This window comes from Salarias fasciatus, chromosome 18 (assembly GCF_902148845.1).
Source record: "Salarias fasciatus chromosome 18, fSalaFa1.1, whole genome shotgun sequence".
In the NCBI taxonomy this organism is placed as follows: domain Eukaryota; kingdom Metazoa; phylum Chordata; class Actinopteri; order Blenniiformes; family Blenniidae; genus Salarias; species Salarias fasciatus.
Window position 1 is genome coordinate 29,289,703 of NC_043762.1, and position 13,931 is coordinate 29,303,633.

The 13,931-nt window shown below is 48.4% G+C and overlaps 2 protein-coding genes across 4 annotated transcripts; one reads left to right on the forward strand and one right to left on the reverse strand.

The window, feature by feature from the left end:
* The first annotated feature begins 1,952 nt into the window (after positions 1–1,952).
* Positions 1,953–11,381, forward strand: si:dkeyp-68b7.12 (rho GTPase-activating protein 30). 3 transcript variants are annotated; one of them, XM_030115831.1, is made up of 15 exons: positions 1,953–1,976; positions 2,543–2,908; positions 3,838–3,940; positions 4,030–4,174; positions 4,264–4,346; positions 4,656–4,763; positions 4,994–5,112; positions 5,224–5,395; positions 5,499–5,596; positions 6,003–6,074; positions 6,160–6,909; positions 7,863–8,056; positions 8,141–8,661; positions 9,433–9,589; positions 9,686–11,381. In XM_030115831.1, exons 2-15 carry the CDS (start codon positions 2,821–2,823, stop codon positions 10,706–10,708), a joined length of 3,633 nt encoding a protein of 1,210 aa, XP_029971691.1. In that variant the 5' UTR covers positions 1,953–1,976; positions 2,543–2,820; the 3' UTR covers positions 10,709–11,381. The 3 variants fall into 3 exon arrangements, with proteins under 3 accessions (XP_029971691.1, XP_029971690.1, XP_029971689.1); XM_030115830.1 differs by having other exon boundaries at positions 9,433–9,517; positions 9,566–11,381; XM_030115829.1 differs by having other exon boundaries at positions 9,433–11,381.
* Positions 11,382–12,092: 711 nt separating this feature from the next.
* LOC115406141 (tripartite motif-containing protein 16-like) lies at positions 12,093–13,769 on the reverse strand. Its single transcript, XM_030116044.1, has one exon. The coding sequence runs from the start codon at positions 13,767–13,769 to the stop codon at positions 12,093–12,095; it is 1,677 nt and encodes a 558-aa protein (XP_029971904.1).
* Positions 13,770–13,931: the final 162 nt, after the last annotated feature.

A 13,931-nucleotide genomic window follows, 5' to 3' on the forward strand; every position in this document is an offset into this window, starting at 1 on the left:
GGAAGAAGCGAAGTGATTGTTGCTTCCGCTGGCAGTGTGGATGGAGCGCTTGTTTTGCTCATCGAAGCTTTTTCTATGGGCGGTAATCGTTAGTTGTTTATCAGTTTTATGAATTATTTACACTCCATATCCTCCAAGACAAGTACAAATATTGTTATAGTGTAAAATATAGAGTTAGGAAATGTTTAAATATTTTCAAAGTGTTATAAGCAGTTGGCTCCGCCACCGTGGGAGGTACGAACCACCAAACCACTGCCACCCTAGCAACAGCACGCGCACGTGACGTACTTCATTACCGTAAATACCAGACCATCTTTATTTATAAAGCACTTTTATTCAAACAAGTTTGAAACAAAGTGTTGCGCATGAGGAGCACGATTTAAAACATAAGACTAGAAACGAAATAAGAAATAAAACCATTAACTACAACTGGACCAGAAATAAATAGACAAAATAAACAATCAAACACGAAACCGTAAAGACGAGTGTAGCTGCGCACTGTGACCTCAGCCACTGACAGACAATATTTTGCAATCAAAGACATGGGCAGATATTGTCACTTTAGTATTTCTTTATGGTCAGCATATGACAGAGATGTGCTGTACTGTCATCTAAATTACACAATGCGAACTCTTCGTCTGAACATGAGATGCTGGTATACGCTGTAATTCAGGCCATTAAAAATAAAATCCTAAAATTAAACAGTACATAGCTTAACTATCTGTAATCACGCAGTCTTAAAGGCTGGCTACCTTACTGGGAAGCAAACTGAGTTAGCTCTGACACCAGCTGTGCAGGTGAGTTGATAAAAATAAGCTGAAAGCTCCAAAATTGCGTAACCAAAGAAGTGAGAGAATTTAGTCATTGTCAGCATGGTTAGGGATATCGACATGTTCAATTAAGTGGAAACATGATTTTTTAATGTTTTCATGCACACCTTTGCTGCATTAAATCTCAGGGGAAAATGAGCCAAAATTAGTTTCACGTTCCTGAAACAAGTGGGCTTGTGTGGGAAATATGTACTTTGGATATAAGGCCATATATAGGCCCGGTCTCTGCTGTGCGTCCTTTTGATAAATAAGGGCCAATGAGTTTAAAGTTTGAAAATACTATATGTTGAGATTTTTGTTTTGCTGTATGAGATGCTAGAGGACTGTATGTTTGAGTAGTTATCCCTCTTGCCTCATAATGGCAATATCCCTGATTCAAGTCAGGGCTCAGAGACATGTCAGTGCAGAGTTCTGAAGATCTCTGAGTACTTTGGTTTTAACCTAAAATCTCAGTGAGTTAGGGTGACTGTGTGCTGCCCTCACCTTTAATCAGTTGACTCCAGCTCCCTGCTACCTCCAGATGGACGTGTCTCCTTTCTCAGTGGTGACTGACAACTTAAAGCCTCTTCAGACTTTCGGATGTAGTTTATGTTTATGTGGTTCCTTCATTGCTGTCCATGCCTACTGGCTGTGGGACAAGCTTATGTGAGCTCATCTGGTGCTGTGATTTGAAGTAGCTTTTATTCCAGGTGTGATTTGTTTGTTTTTTGATCCTCAGCACACTATACATTACTACACACTACTTGCTTGGTTTTGGAATCTGTGAGGCAGATTGTAGTTTTTAGTGATACTTCTAAGGTAATAACAGGGATCATGTGTGTTACTGTGGAATGTAGCGTTGATGTGAAACTGTCAAAAGAAATCAGATGAAATTTGCTCCCTTTGCCCTAAAGATCAACGTCCTCCCATCACATCAGACGCTGCTCACTCCACAGAGAGTACAAAGCACATGAAGTAAAATGAATGCGGCGTACAGACACAGTGAACTGATTTCCCTGCTCAATCAGCAGAGGCGGAGAAACTGTGGGCCACGCATACAGATGAACACACGAGAAGGAGAGACACTCAGGAAGTTAACAGGGGAAGTTTAGTGGTTACTTGCGTCATCATTTTATGCTGCTACTTGTGTGTCGATGCAGAGTGAAGGTAGGAACAACTGGTTTGAGCTTTTTAACGTATTTCTTACCCCTTCACACCTCAACTTTTCCTCAACAGTGTTAAAAGAGGAAGGTATGGCGGGTAGAGAGGGAGCAGCGGCAGGTGTAGGGAAGATGGAGAGGGTGGAGAGAGAGTTTGAATGTTTCTGTGAGGCTGTACGTGCAGACTTCAACAGCGCTTGACTTCCGCTGCACTGACAACGGGGCTGAAATGGCCATGGCGTGCGGCAGGCAGGACGAAGCGGGCCTGCGGCGAGCTGTCCTCAGGACGGGAGCAGAGACTGGAGGATACATTGTGTCGGCCACCTGTGGGGAACATAATGTGTGATCGGAGCGCAACATTTAAGAGGCTCCTCTGTCTGAATAGTGAAGCATAGGGGCAAGGGTGTGGCCTTTCATTCGAAAATAAAGTCAGTGCATCAGGGGGAAGTGGTGAGCCGCTCGTGCACAGAGAGAGGATTCAGTGCAGCCTGCTTCATATTGGGGGGAAATTGTTGCATGCAATATGTAGCTGCAGTTTCCACAAAGAAACATTTGTCGTTTCTGGTTTCGCAGGGTGGAAGACACAGCAGAGTATGTCCCAATACCGCAGCTTTTAAAGACCAACCCCGGTGCAACACTTCCTACAGAGGAAACATCCTGCACCCAGCAACATGCACTAAAGCCAAGGAAACCGAAGCAACACATCTCTGAAATGGGCAGCGCGTCTGTGACGCCAAAGTCACATTAACCTGCTTGGTCGGCACGGCAGAACAGACAAGACGGTCTGTCTGCGGCAAACGAAACAGAACGGACCGGTACGGATGTGAGGTGGAAAGAGCAGACAGGAAGAGATGCGCAGGGTTCGACGAAAGGGCGGAAACAAGGAGAAGGTGTTTGGATGTGACCTGCTGGAGCACCTCAACGCCTCCTCTCAACAGAGTAAGTGTGGTGTCTTCACTCCAAAGCACACTCTCTGGTCCAGGAGCTCGTTCCTGTCGTATTCCCATCCCTGCAAGCAGCGCAACATCCTGTGAATACAGTTGAAACAATCACATTCTAACTATCATACAAAATGTGTAAATCTGAGCCAGTGTGTCTGAAAAAAATAAAGCTAACATGCATCTTCTCACAAGTATCTTTTGTAACATTCAGCAGCAATTAATACAGATGACAGGAGCATGCCTCATGTTTTAAAATGACTTGGTTTCTCTTTGGGTCGTTCTAATTGCAACTTTGATTCAAGTCTGGTTTGGGCCTGGAGACCAGTGCAAGCCCTGCGTACAAGCTTATCCCTCCTGGAGCGGCGCTTTTCCTCCCTGATCCCAGAAAGCTACTGTACAGTGTGTTTGAGATGAAACACACTAACACACCCGGCTGTAGCGAACGACTTGTCAGGTTTTCTGTGATCATTTTGGAAGAAGGGCTTGTTTCAGGGTGGCATCTTGAACGGGCCCTTTATAGAAAAAACAGCATGGATGACAGCGACTGCATTCATGCTTATGGTCATTTGCCCTTTGATGGACTGGTGCTTATTGACCTCGCTCATATTTGTTCGTTTTGTATTTGAATGGCAGCAATGTTTCTCAAAAAAACTTGAGACAGGAAGCTTTGGTGGTGATCGGTAGGTGGATGCTTGTCCACTTTAGACTGCAGGTGGAGGGGAACACTCCGGAAACACCAACATAATAAGATAAATACACTAAGTGCCTGTTACTAGCGCTGTTTTGATTCTACATGCACTTGATTGACGCAAATGAACTTCCACATCTCCACAAAATAAAAGAAGAGGTGGTAACAGCAAAATGAGAGCAAGGCTGATTCTTAGGAAACAAAAACTAAAAGTTGGTGATCACTTTTCATTCCCACAGTTCCCCAGGTTTTGCGGTGCTGCAGCGAGTTTGTTGAGCACAATGGGATTGTGGATGGAATCTACAGATTATCTGGGGTCTCTTCCAACATACAGAAGCTGAGGTGCGTCTTGTCTTGTGTGATGTGATTCGATGGCTTTAATAATGATTTCACCGCTGTCTCAAGTCAACGGTGTGTTTGCATCAAATCAGGGGCGAGTTTGAAAGCGACGGCGGTCCAGATCTCAACAAAGATGTGTACCTGCAGGACATCCACTGCGTCAGCTCTCTGTGCAAAGCTTATTTCAGAGAGCTGCCAAACCCCCTGCTCACATACCAGCTGTATGACAAGTTCGCGGTGAGTAACCCAGACTCAAAGCAGAAACAATAACTCCTATTTTTTTGGAAAGGGAAACAAAAAAACAAAGATAAACTGTCGTCCTCCAGGAGGCGGTGGCCATCCAGCTGGAGGAGGAGAGGCTGGTGAAGATCCGAGATGTGCTGAAAGAACTGCCAGAGCCACATTACAGGTTACAGGACTGTTACTTTGAGTAGAGAACCCGTACAGATGAGACAGAACGAGAGGAAAGACCCTCCTTACACATTTGTTTGAAGATCCTTGCTTATTATACAGTTATAAAGGATATAGTGACCATGTCTACGGCTCAGATCCGGGTAGGGATTGGGCTCCTTTATGTGTAGTTTGCATGTTCTCCTTCTCCCATATTCAGTTGGGCTCCAACAACAGAATCTGTATTGTCGGAATCTGCTCTCTGGTTTTGTTTTCTTTGGTTTCTACAACCTGGAGCGTAGCAGGTGACGATATGTCTGTGCTGCAGGACTCTGGAGTTTCTGATGCGTCATCTTGTCAGAATGGCTTCGTTTTCCTCGCAGACCAACATGCACTCCAGGAACCTGGCCATCGTCTGGGCGCCCAACCTGCTCAGGTGAGATCATTCCTGACGCCATTCACAAGATCACGTTTTCTCCATTTACTTTTCACTGACATTCTTACTTTTGTGAGATGCACCTGCAGTGATGCAGAATTTTTAATCTTTATGTTCAAAACCACAAACTTCCCCCCTTTTGCCACTTTCTTTCCATGTAACCTTTTCATTCCCTCCATTTATTCTCTCCTTTTCTACTAACATAGCTAATCCCTCCGTCTTTCTATCAGGTCAAAGGACATCGAGGCGTCGGGCTTCAACGGCACAGCAGCTTTCATGGAGGTGAGGGTCCAGTCCATCGTGGTGGAGTTCATCCTCACACACGTCCCGCAGCTGTTTCCCGAACAAGGTAAAGACACTCAGACGTAAACGCTGGTCTCCTTTCAGGAAAAAGCCAAGTGACGCTTGGCATTCAGGTAAGACCAACCTTTGCCTCATCTCTTGGCTCTCCCTCGCCCAGGTGTGTCAAACCAGAGGCGGAAGTCCCTCCCCTCGCCGTCAGCGACGCCCACTCAGGAAGGCTTGTTTAATCCGGTGCCCACTCCGTGTGCCGCCAGCTTCGGGAACATCAGTCCTGGAGACGGCCCTCTAGCTATGAGACCCTACCATGCCATCATTGAAGGCACAGACAAGTGAGTCAGGCGTCCTCACCTTTTGAAAAACCAGTTGGTTTGGATATGAATATTAATTATAATTCCATTTTGTTGTTGTTGTTGTTTTATCTGCTGACCACAGGAGAAAAGGCTCTCTCAAAGGGAGGAAGTGGATGTCCATCTTCAACATCGGGGGCCGGTTCCATGACCAGCGCCGGAGGCACAAACACTCAGCCAAAGGTGCAGAATGTTTACACAGAAATTAGTTCTTAGTTGGAGTCGATTCAGTACAAAGACTGATGCCTTTACTGCACCTTAAGGCTTTTTCTTTGTTTTTTGATTCCACACTCTCATGCGCTACACTAACCTGACTACAATAGAACCCTCATTATGAAGCCGTCTCTCTGTTACAGCCTCATATTTGGAAAAATTGTTTTCAGACCTAAATTGTTTCAAAGGAGACTTGAATTTCGCAGCTGTTGTTAATGTTAATACTCAGTGTTTTCCTCATAGAGACCTCAAGCATTGTTGATTGTGCTCCAGCTATCGCTGCACTCTGCTCCGGTTCCTCCTGCTGCTCCCATAATGTGTCGTCCTCACCGTTATCACGGTATTGTCTTTTTGACAGTATTTCATTTCATTTCAGAGAAAGAAAGGTCTGCTTTGAGACCTGCCAGGAGCATGGACTCCCTCAGCACGCCGTCCTACCCCAGCGAAGGTGCCGTCCTCTCAAACACTTCACAGTTCGTAGATGTTTCTAGTTCCTTCACTGAGACGGAACGGTTCCCTCTCTTGTATTTCAGGTGCGAGGGTCCCTGCTCAGCGGCCCCCCTCCACTCACACGCCCCCCGCCCCTGCCCCCACGCCCCCGTCCGGCTCAGACGCCGCAGCGTCCACCGGCACCATCGGGGCCAGCGAATACGCCGTGACCTACCGCCGGGGCACGGGCTTGGTCAGCGGCGGCGGAGGCACCCAGGGTACCTACACCCCTCTGGATCCAGAGGGCCTGTCGGGGAGCGAGGCTCTTCAGTCCAGATCCCCGGGAGTCTCTACCAAAGTCGGCCGGAGAGCAGCCATGCACATCACCGGCCCCACCATGGTGACCGTGCCTCTGCACATCACCTCCACCCTGGCTGTGGGCGTGCTGAAGGGGGGCGACAGGGTCATCCACCGCGGCAGAGACAAGGACGGAGGGCAGAGGGCGGAGCTGAAGGAAGGAGGTGCGAAGGTAGAGAAGAAGCAAATCAATGAAATACAGCCGAAAGTGGAAGAAGGCGGAAAGGCGGAGGGGAAGAGCGACGGCCATGAGGAGAAAAACAGACGAGAAGCCGTAGAGCTGGAACGCAGCGCAGCGGATCAGGAAGACACTGACGGAACGGGCGTGGCCACAGAGGAAGACCAGGATGAAGAGGCGCCAAGAAATTCAGAGCAGGGGCCAGTGATGAGTTCTGAAAGTGAGACGGCAGAGCCAGGAGAAGACAGCCTCAGTTCAAACTCTGAAGACGACCAGGACCAGAATGAAGAAGACGCTGATACTAACAGCGACTACATAGGTAACGCCCTCTTTTTTATTCAAAAAGATTCAATGTATTCAAATACCTCGGTTTCTAGGAATGATTGCACTATTATTTTTTGTCTTTTGAGCAGCTTGTGTCTTAAATCATTCTTCAGCTTGAGTTCAGACTGAACTCTATTTCTCTCAGGAACTACTTTAAAATTTGCACATTTTATTTAGTCACGTGACAGTGACTGGAAAGACTTAGCTGATCAAGAAATTCACTTCACATTTTTACGGTGGACATGACCTGATCCCACTACTTTGTTCCATGTTCCTCACTTCTAGACCCCGATAGATCAAAAATATGGTCACTGTGATGTTCAAGCTTTGCCTTTGGTGATGAAATAGTTAATTTTTAGGAAAAAAAAAATCAAAATTTTTACAGCTTTCTTTATAATAGTCAGGAGAATAAAGCAAACAAATGACATGAATTTGGTATTGTTCACAATGTAGGCATTCCAATATACCGCCATATGGTTCAGGTTAGGGTTAGGGTTAGGGTTCAGGTTAGGGTTCAGGTTAGGGTTAGGGTTAGGGTTAGCCCAAGCACAAACCAGTCGTCCGGAACCTGAAGCACTGAATTGACTCATGGCGTCACAAGGAGTTATTATAAATATATTAACGTCACAATTGAGGCTTGGACCAGACTGTTCCACTATTCCACATGAAATACTGCAGAATATCGGGAAAATCAAAGGTTTCATGGCCCTGGTCTTAAAAGCAGAGTTTAAAAAGCAAAACTAGTGTTTTCTTATTACTTTTAACACGTGCAACCAGGAAAAACACTTTTATCCCAGGAGCAGAGACAGGTTGAAATTTTCCTATTAGCTGTGAGCTTTACTCTTCTCTTTTTTTTCTTGTCTCAGTTTAAGGTTTAAGGGTTTTGCGGCCAATAAAATGTCATGTCACCAACCTTAACCCATCTCTGAACTTCAATGTTGTGTGTAGTGATGAGCGCAGCGGAGCGTTACCATCCTGAGCAGCGAGGCGACGGCTGGCCGGAGCCTCCTGACCTCCTCAGCTCCACCGGGCTGGAGGAGGACGACCAGGCGTTGTCCGGCTACGTTCAGGATAACTTTGACTTCCTGGACCAGATGGACTGCAGCGGCCTGGAGCACATGGACTGCAGCGCTCCCTATCAGGTGTGTGTTGTCTCTCACACTGAGGCCCTGTGAGCCGGGGGCTGTTCTGCACTCCATTTTATCATCTTTCTCTTCAATTTTCAGGTGACCGAGTTCTCAGTTGAGCCTCCTGGTCACTCTGACGAGGAGTACGAGATGATGCACCCGTCCTCCCAGCAGCCCGGCCCTGAAACACACACCGAGCCGAAGCCGCACAGGCCGCTCAGCCTCGACTTACACAGTCGACACACTAAATCCCTCAGCCTGCCCCAGATGGTGTCTCCCTGCCACGGGCCGGACGAGCCCAGCTCCGAGGACGACAGCGACGCCACGGAGTCCAGCTTCGAGGACGACGAGGGCATGTTTGTCAAAAGCCTCCCGGCGGATTACTTCCTGAACTCTCTGAGCGGGTTCGAACAGGACGCCGACACAGAGGACAGTCCTGTCGGAGGTCCTGCTCGTCCCCTGCTCGTCCCCTCCGGTCCAACAGAGAGCCAGTCAGCAAACCGTGGACTTCCTGTCTGCATAGGAGGCAAAGACAAAGATCGACCTGAAGAGAAGGCAACAGGAAAAGATGAAGAGGACGACCAAGTTTACCAAGAAGAGCCGGACAACAACGCACAGAGGTGAGAATTTTCCCCTTCCTCAGTTCAGCCTTTCAAACGGCCTGTTCCTGTGTGATTCTGGTCAGTTTTATAGTGAAAACTGGGCGTATTAAGATGTTGATTTAAATCCAAGAAGTGACAAAAATTCTCTCGTCAAATAGAAATCTGCATTTACCAATTGACTCCTGTCCTCTTCTTCTTTTCCTAACTACTCATTACTGCTGAGTATCTCACAATATAACACTTCTTTTTAGTCCCTTTTTAAATATAGCGCTAAACACAATACAGTCACTTCAGGCACTTTTACAGAGAAAACCCAACAGTTCCACATGAGCGAGCAAAAGCAGCTGTGGAAAGGAAAAACTCGATTCTTTTACATTACAGGCGAAATATTAATATGATGATGGCTCAAATTTCTCATGACATTATTGGCAAATCATTGCATTATTTGCTTTGTCACCTTATTGGCTGTTAAACACATTCAAGTGAAAAAGTCAAGAATAGACTTACTGGAGACGGTGGACTGTTTCCCCCTCTCTCTGGAATACTCCAAAAAATAGAATATCAGTTAAAAAATTCAGTGTCTTTGTCAGTGAATTCCTCAGTTTAATTTCTACACTCACAACTCATTATTCATTTAAAGATTCAGTCTTTTTTTTTTTTATTTAGATTGTGAAATTGTGGATATACTTTTATTTAAATATTTGGATATTGTCAAGTTTCATCAGGTTTTCTCAGTGTAACCCGCCTACTGGCTCTACGGGGGTTTAACCTGGCTCTTTCAATTCACAGTCAAACAACAGAGGAGGATTCAAAGTCCGTGACTGATGCTGGAGGTGCAGAGCCTCTGTCTGCAGAGACGGCGCCCTGCGGCGAGGACCTCCCACCGCCCTGCGATGAGGACCTCCCACCGCCCTGCGGCGAGGACCTCCCACCGCCCTGCGGTGAGGACCTCCCACCGCCCTGCGGCCAGGACCTCCCACCGCCCTGCGGCGAGGACCTCCCACCGCCCTGCGATGAGGACCTCCCACCGCCCTGCGGCGAGGACTTCCCTCTGCCCAGCGGCGAGGACCTCCCACCGCCCTGCGGCGAGGACAGTGTGGAGGAGAATCTTCACCACGGATCCACACGCGCTGCAGAGGAAGGCACGTCTGTTACATTAACAGAGCATCAGAGTGACGTTAGAGAGGATCCACCAGACAGAGGCGGCCACCAGAGAGAGGACGCCCGTCACCAGTTTGTTCCGGTGTCAGAGAACAACAGTGAGAACATGTGTGAGGAACCCGTCCAGAGGATGAGTGAAGCTGACGGAGCTCATGGGTGGGACGGTGCGGCTGTCTGGGATGAGCGAGAGGATGCAGAGGTGGAAACTGAGGATAGAGCTGAGGCCTCAGGGGCGAGAGCGCAAGAAACAGAGCAAGGAAGGAAAAACAAAACGGGGAGGAAGAAGGGAGGAAACCCCACTGAGCCAGAGGCGCAGAGAGACTTTGTAAAACAAGAGGCAGATTCAGCAAAGAGGTGTGAGTTTGAGAAGGGAAGCCAAAAGGAGACCGCCATCAGCAGAGAGGTGCAGGATCCCAGCAGAGGAGAAGTTACAAAACAGCCGGAGAAGCAGAACCAGGCGCCTCCGGTCCCGTCGGGTTCAGGTGAAAAGCTAAAAGAGGCGAGGGAGTCAGCGGAGGGCAGGCGGGCCGGCGTGAGTCCGAGCAGGGCGGAGGGCGTCGGGAGAAAGCTGGTGGTCACCAAACACCCCAGGGTGTACCAGGTCAGAGCCGTGCCGGTGGTTCCCCCGAAGCCGCACCACTGCAGAATCACCGCCCTGACCCTGCGGCAGCAGGAGCGAGAGAGGAAGGACGCCGACCGAGGCAGGGAGAAGGCGGGCGACGCCCCGGCCGACCGGGACGCCGCCGGCGAGGACGACGGCGCCGACAGGAGAGAGATCAGGAGGAGGGATGTCCCCGACAGGAACAGCCCGCTCAGCATGTGCTTCGACGAGGCCGTCGCCATAGCAACCATGAGGCGAGAAAAAGAGAGGCGGGAAGGAGAGGCAGAGGCCGAGGGAAAGTAAACTCATTTAAACTGGACTTTCTGTACATCGTTGCATAAAATGCTACATAAGGCTCTTTTTTCTTACATAGGTAGAATATTTCTTTCAACATAAAGTAAAACGGTGTCGTCTGTCTAAAAAGGAAGGTTTCTAGGAGGTAGATCTTTATTGTTATTCTGTTTGAGTTGTAGAGAGCTGACATCAAATGGATCGACAGCTGAAGTCTGGATGCTTCTGCATTCATGTGTCTGAAAACCGGGGTTTCTTCGTCAGATAAAGATGTATGCTATTCTGGGATCAATATTGAGTTTACTAAAACTGAAACACTGGGAGTGAAGATGACAAATCATCTTATGTGGAAAGGCATGATTGGTCTGTTAAAATACAGAGTGAGCTCAAAGATTTGACTTCAGTCTTGCTTACAAACACTGGTAATATACCAAACAGTTTTTTTTTTTTCCATTTTCAAACGTCATGCCAGTCAACTGAATAAAGTATAGTTCTTTTAACATGCAGGTGAAAAGATGAATGAAACATGAGGCGAGTGTGGAAAAGACTGGCAAAACAGTAGTGCTGTCAATTTTAATCGCGATTAATCCACTGAGGTCTGCCAATTGGGTCAAAGAAAAGAACTAGAGGATAATAGTGTTTTTTCCTGACATTGGGACTGATTTATGAGGATTAGATTCTTCATTGCAATTAATCTCAACTTTAAAAAAGTTAATTGTTGACAGTTCTCCATGAATTAATCACGATTAATTGCGATCAATGCGATTAAATTGCGATCAATGCGATTAAAATTGACAGCACTACAAAACAGATCAATGGCTGAATGGATAATGTTCGTCTTAGTTTGAGGGATTATGTGAATAAAAAAAGTTTTAATAATTGTCTTTGTCTAATTTTTTTCCTCTGGCCAACAATAACAGCAATCTTTCAATGACTGTTTTTCCAAACTTTATTGTCGCACATATAATCCAACAGAGACACACTGAAGAGAAGCAGGAAGTGCAGGTGAGGTATAAAACCAGAGAGAATCCCATCTTAATAAACCCAACTGAAAACCCACACCAGATTAAGACTAACCACAAAACTAAAGCTCAAATTAAAAACACAAGTTGACCATCCATTCCAGTTGGACATAATCTGAACATTTTACCGATATTCATCCACACCATCCAATTAAGAGCCGCTAATCCTATTAGCTTGCAAACGAATGAGTATAATCACAGCTGAAGACATGGAACCAGTTTCTCTACAGATATGAACATTGTTATTCCTTATAGTTTCTGTTTAAGCATCATATAAACTCCATTTTAAATTTCCAGAGAAGACGAACTGTGAGCACAACGCAAAGAAACGCAGCTACTCTGCCGTTTTAAACCAGAACCAGAGTCACTCTGGTCTATTCCAGTTTGCGGATCTCAGCAGTTCCTGACCGCAGCTGGCCGTGAAGCCCGAGCCCAGCGAGCAGCGGCGGAGGGAATCTGGCATGGACCCTGTGGAGGAGGGTCATGGAGTCCGAGATGTGGAAGAAAGACAGAGCGCCCGCTCGCTGATCCAGGTACACTCCTACTTTGAAGGCAGGAAAACGAGAAACCTCGGTTTTGATGCTGTTGTACCAGAAGAAACAGCCACTGTAGCCACAATATAAAGCCCAGGATTTGTCGTTCCAGCCAAAGTTGCACTTTTCTTCGCTTCCCACTCGGTCAGCGTTCTTGCTCGCCACTGCGACCGAGACGTTCTGCCCTCTGCACTCCACCTCCCAGTAACAACGCTCGCCTAAACGCTCTCTGCTCAGGACCTGGGGGCTCTCAGTGAACCGCTCTGCACTGAGAGGATGTAGCTGGAGAAGCTTAGCGGTGACCTTCCGGTTGCTGTTCGATAGCATCAGGTTGTTGTGCGCAGTGTTCACGTCCAGCGTGATTTCACATGAGTATTTTAAGAAGTCCTCTCTGGTCACCGGCGCTGGAGGCGACAGCAGAACGTCCACTTCAGCCACCGTCCCCGAGGTGATGGTGCAGTCCTCACTGACCAGGGCCTGGAGGTGATCTCTGAGCCCCGACACGGCGGCCGTCACGGCCTCAAAGTACCTGAGAGGCCGCGGTTTGAAGCCGGGGGATGGCGGGGACTGGCCAAGTGGCGGCGGTGAGGGGTAGCTTCGTAGAAACTGGGTGTGGTCCTCCATGTGCGTGAGCCGCTCCAGCTCAGCGTCTTTGCCTCTGAGCTCGGAGATCTCCTGCTTCAGCTTCTCCTGCAGCTCTCTGGCTCGATTCACTTCCGTCTCCTGCTGGGATCGGACGAGCCGCCGCACGTCGCCGCTTTTCCTCTGGATGACTTGGATCAGCTCGCTGAAGATCCTCTCACTGCTCTCCACCGTCTGGTCGGCAGAGCGATCGATGGCCTCCATCTCCCGCTGGAGCAGATCCACATGGTCCTCCCTGCTCTGGATTCTCTCCTTTACTTCCTCTCGACTCGCCCAGAGCTGCTCCTGCCTCTCAGTCCATTCCGCTTCGGCCGAGACGGCGTCGTGGCGTCTGTGTTTATCCACGAAGCAGAGGTAGCAGATACACACCCGGTCAGTCCGACAGAACATCTTGATGAGCTCGTTGTGCCGGGAGCAGACGTTCTCCTGCAGCGTCTTGGAGGGCTCCACCAGCTTGTGTTTCTGCAGCGGAGCCACGTCGTGGTGAGGCCGGAGGTGTTTCTCGCAGTACGAGGCCAGACAGGACAAACAGGACTTGAAGGCTTTCAGTTTCCTCCCAGTGCAGAAGTCACAGGTAACATCTTCCGGTCCGGCGAGGCAGCCGTCGGCAGAGGCAGCCAGCACTGCAGCTTTCCTCAGCTCGTCCATGAACACGGCCAGCAGGCTGTTCTTCACCAGGACAGGCCTCTGGGCGAAGGTCTGGCGGCACTGAGGGCAGCTGCAGGCTCTGTCCTCACCTTCTTCCTCCCAGAAGCCTCTGATGCAGGCCATGCAGTAACTGTGTCCGCAGGGAATGGAGACAGGATCCTTCAGCAGATCCAGGCAGACCGGACAGGAGAAGGTCTCCGAGTCCAGATGAAGTCCTCTGCTCTCCATGTCAGCTCTCAGCACCACACACTCTGCAACTGCAGCCTTCCCAGGAGACTAACGAGCTTGACCTCTGACCTATAAATGCTGTGTCTTCTTCTTCTTCCGATTGGATTTCGGCAGGATGCATGCAAGGAAGCGTAACGCTGCCCTCCACAGGCGGGAGGGCCA

What these genes read in the sequence shown, in the direction of transcription:
- si:dkeyp-68b7.12 (XM_030115829.1), top strand. Translation starts at nt 2,821, where the DNA reads ATGCGCAGGGTTCGACGAAAGGGCGGAAACAAGGAGAAGGTGTTTGGA. An exon ending in GCAGCTGTTTCCCGAACAAG is followed by an intron (nt 5,113 to 5,223) that starts GTAAAGACACTC and finishes TCCCTCGCCCAG; the next exon opens with GTGTGTCAAACCAGAGGCGG. An exon ending in ATCATTGAAGGCACAGACAA is followed by an intron (nt 5,396 to 5,498) that starts GTGAGTCAGGCG and finishes TGCTGACCACAG; the next exon opens with GAGAAAAGGCTCTCTCAAAG.
- LOC115406141 (XM_030116044.1), bottom strand. Translation starts at nt 13,769, where the DNA reads ATGGAGAGCAGAGGACTTCATCTGGACTCGGAGACCTTCTCCTGTCCG.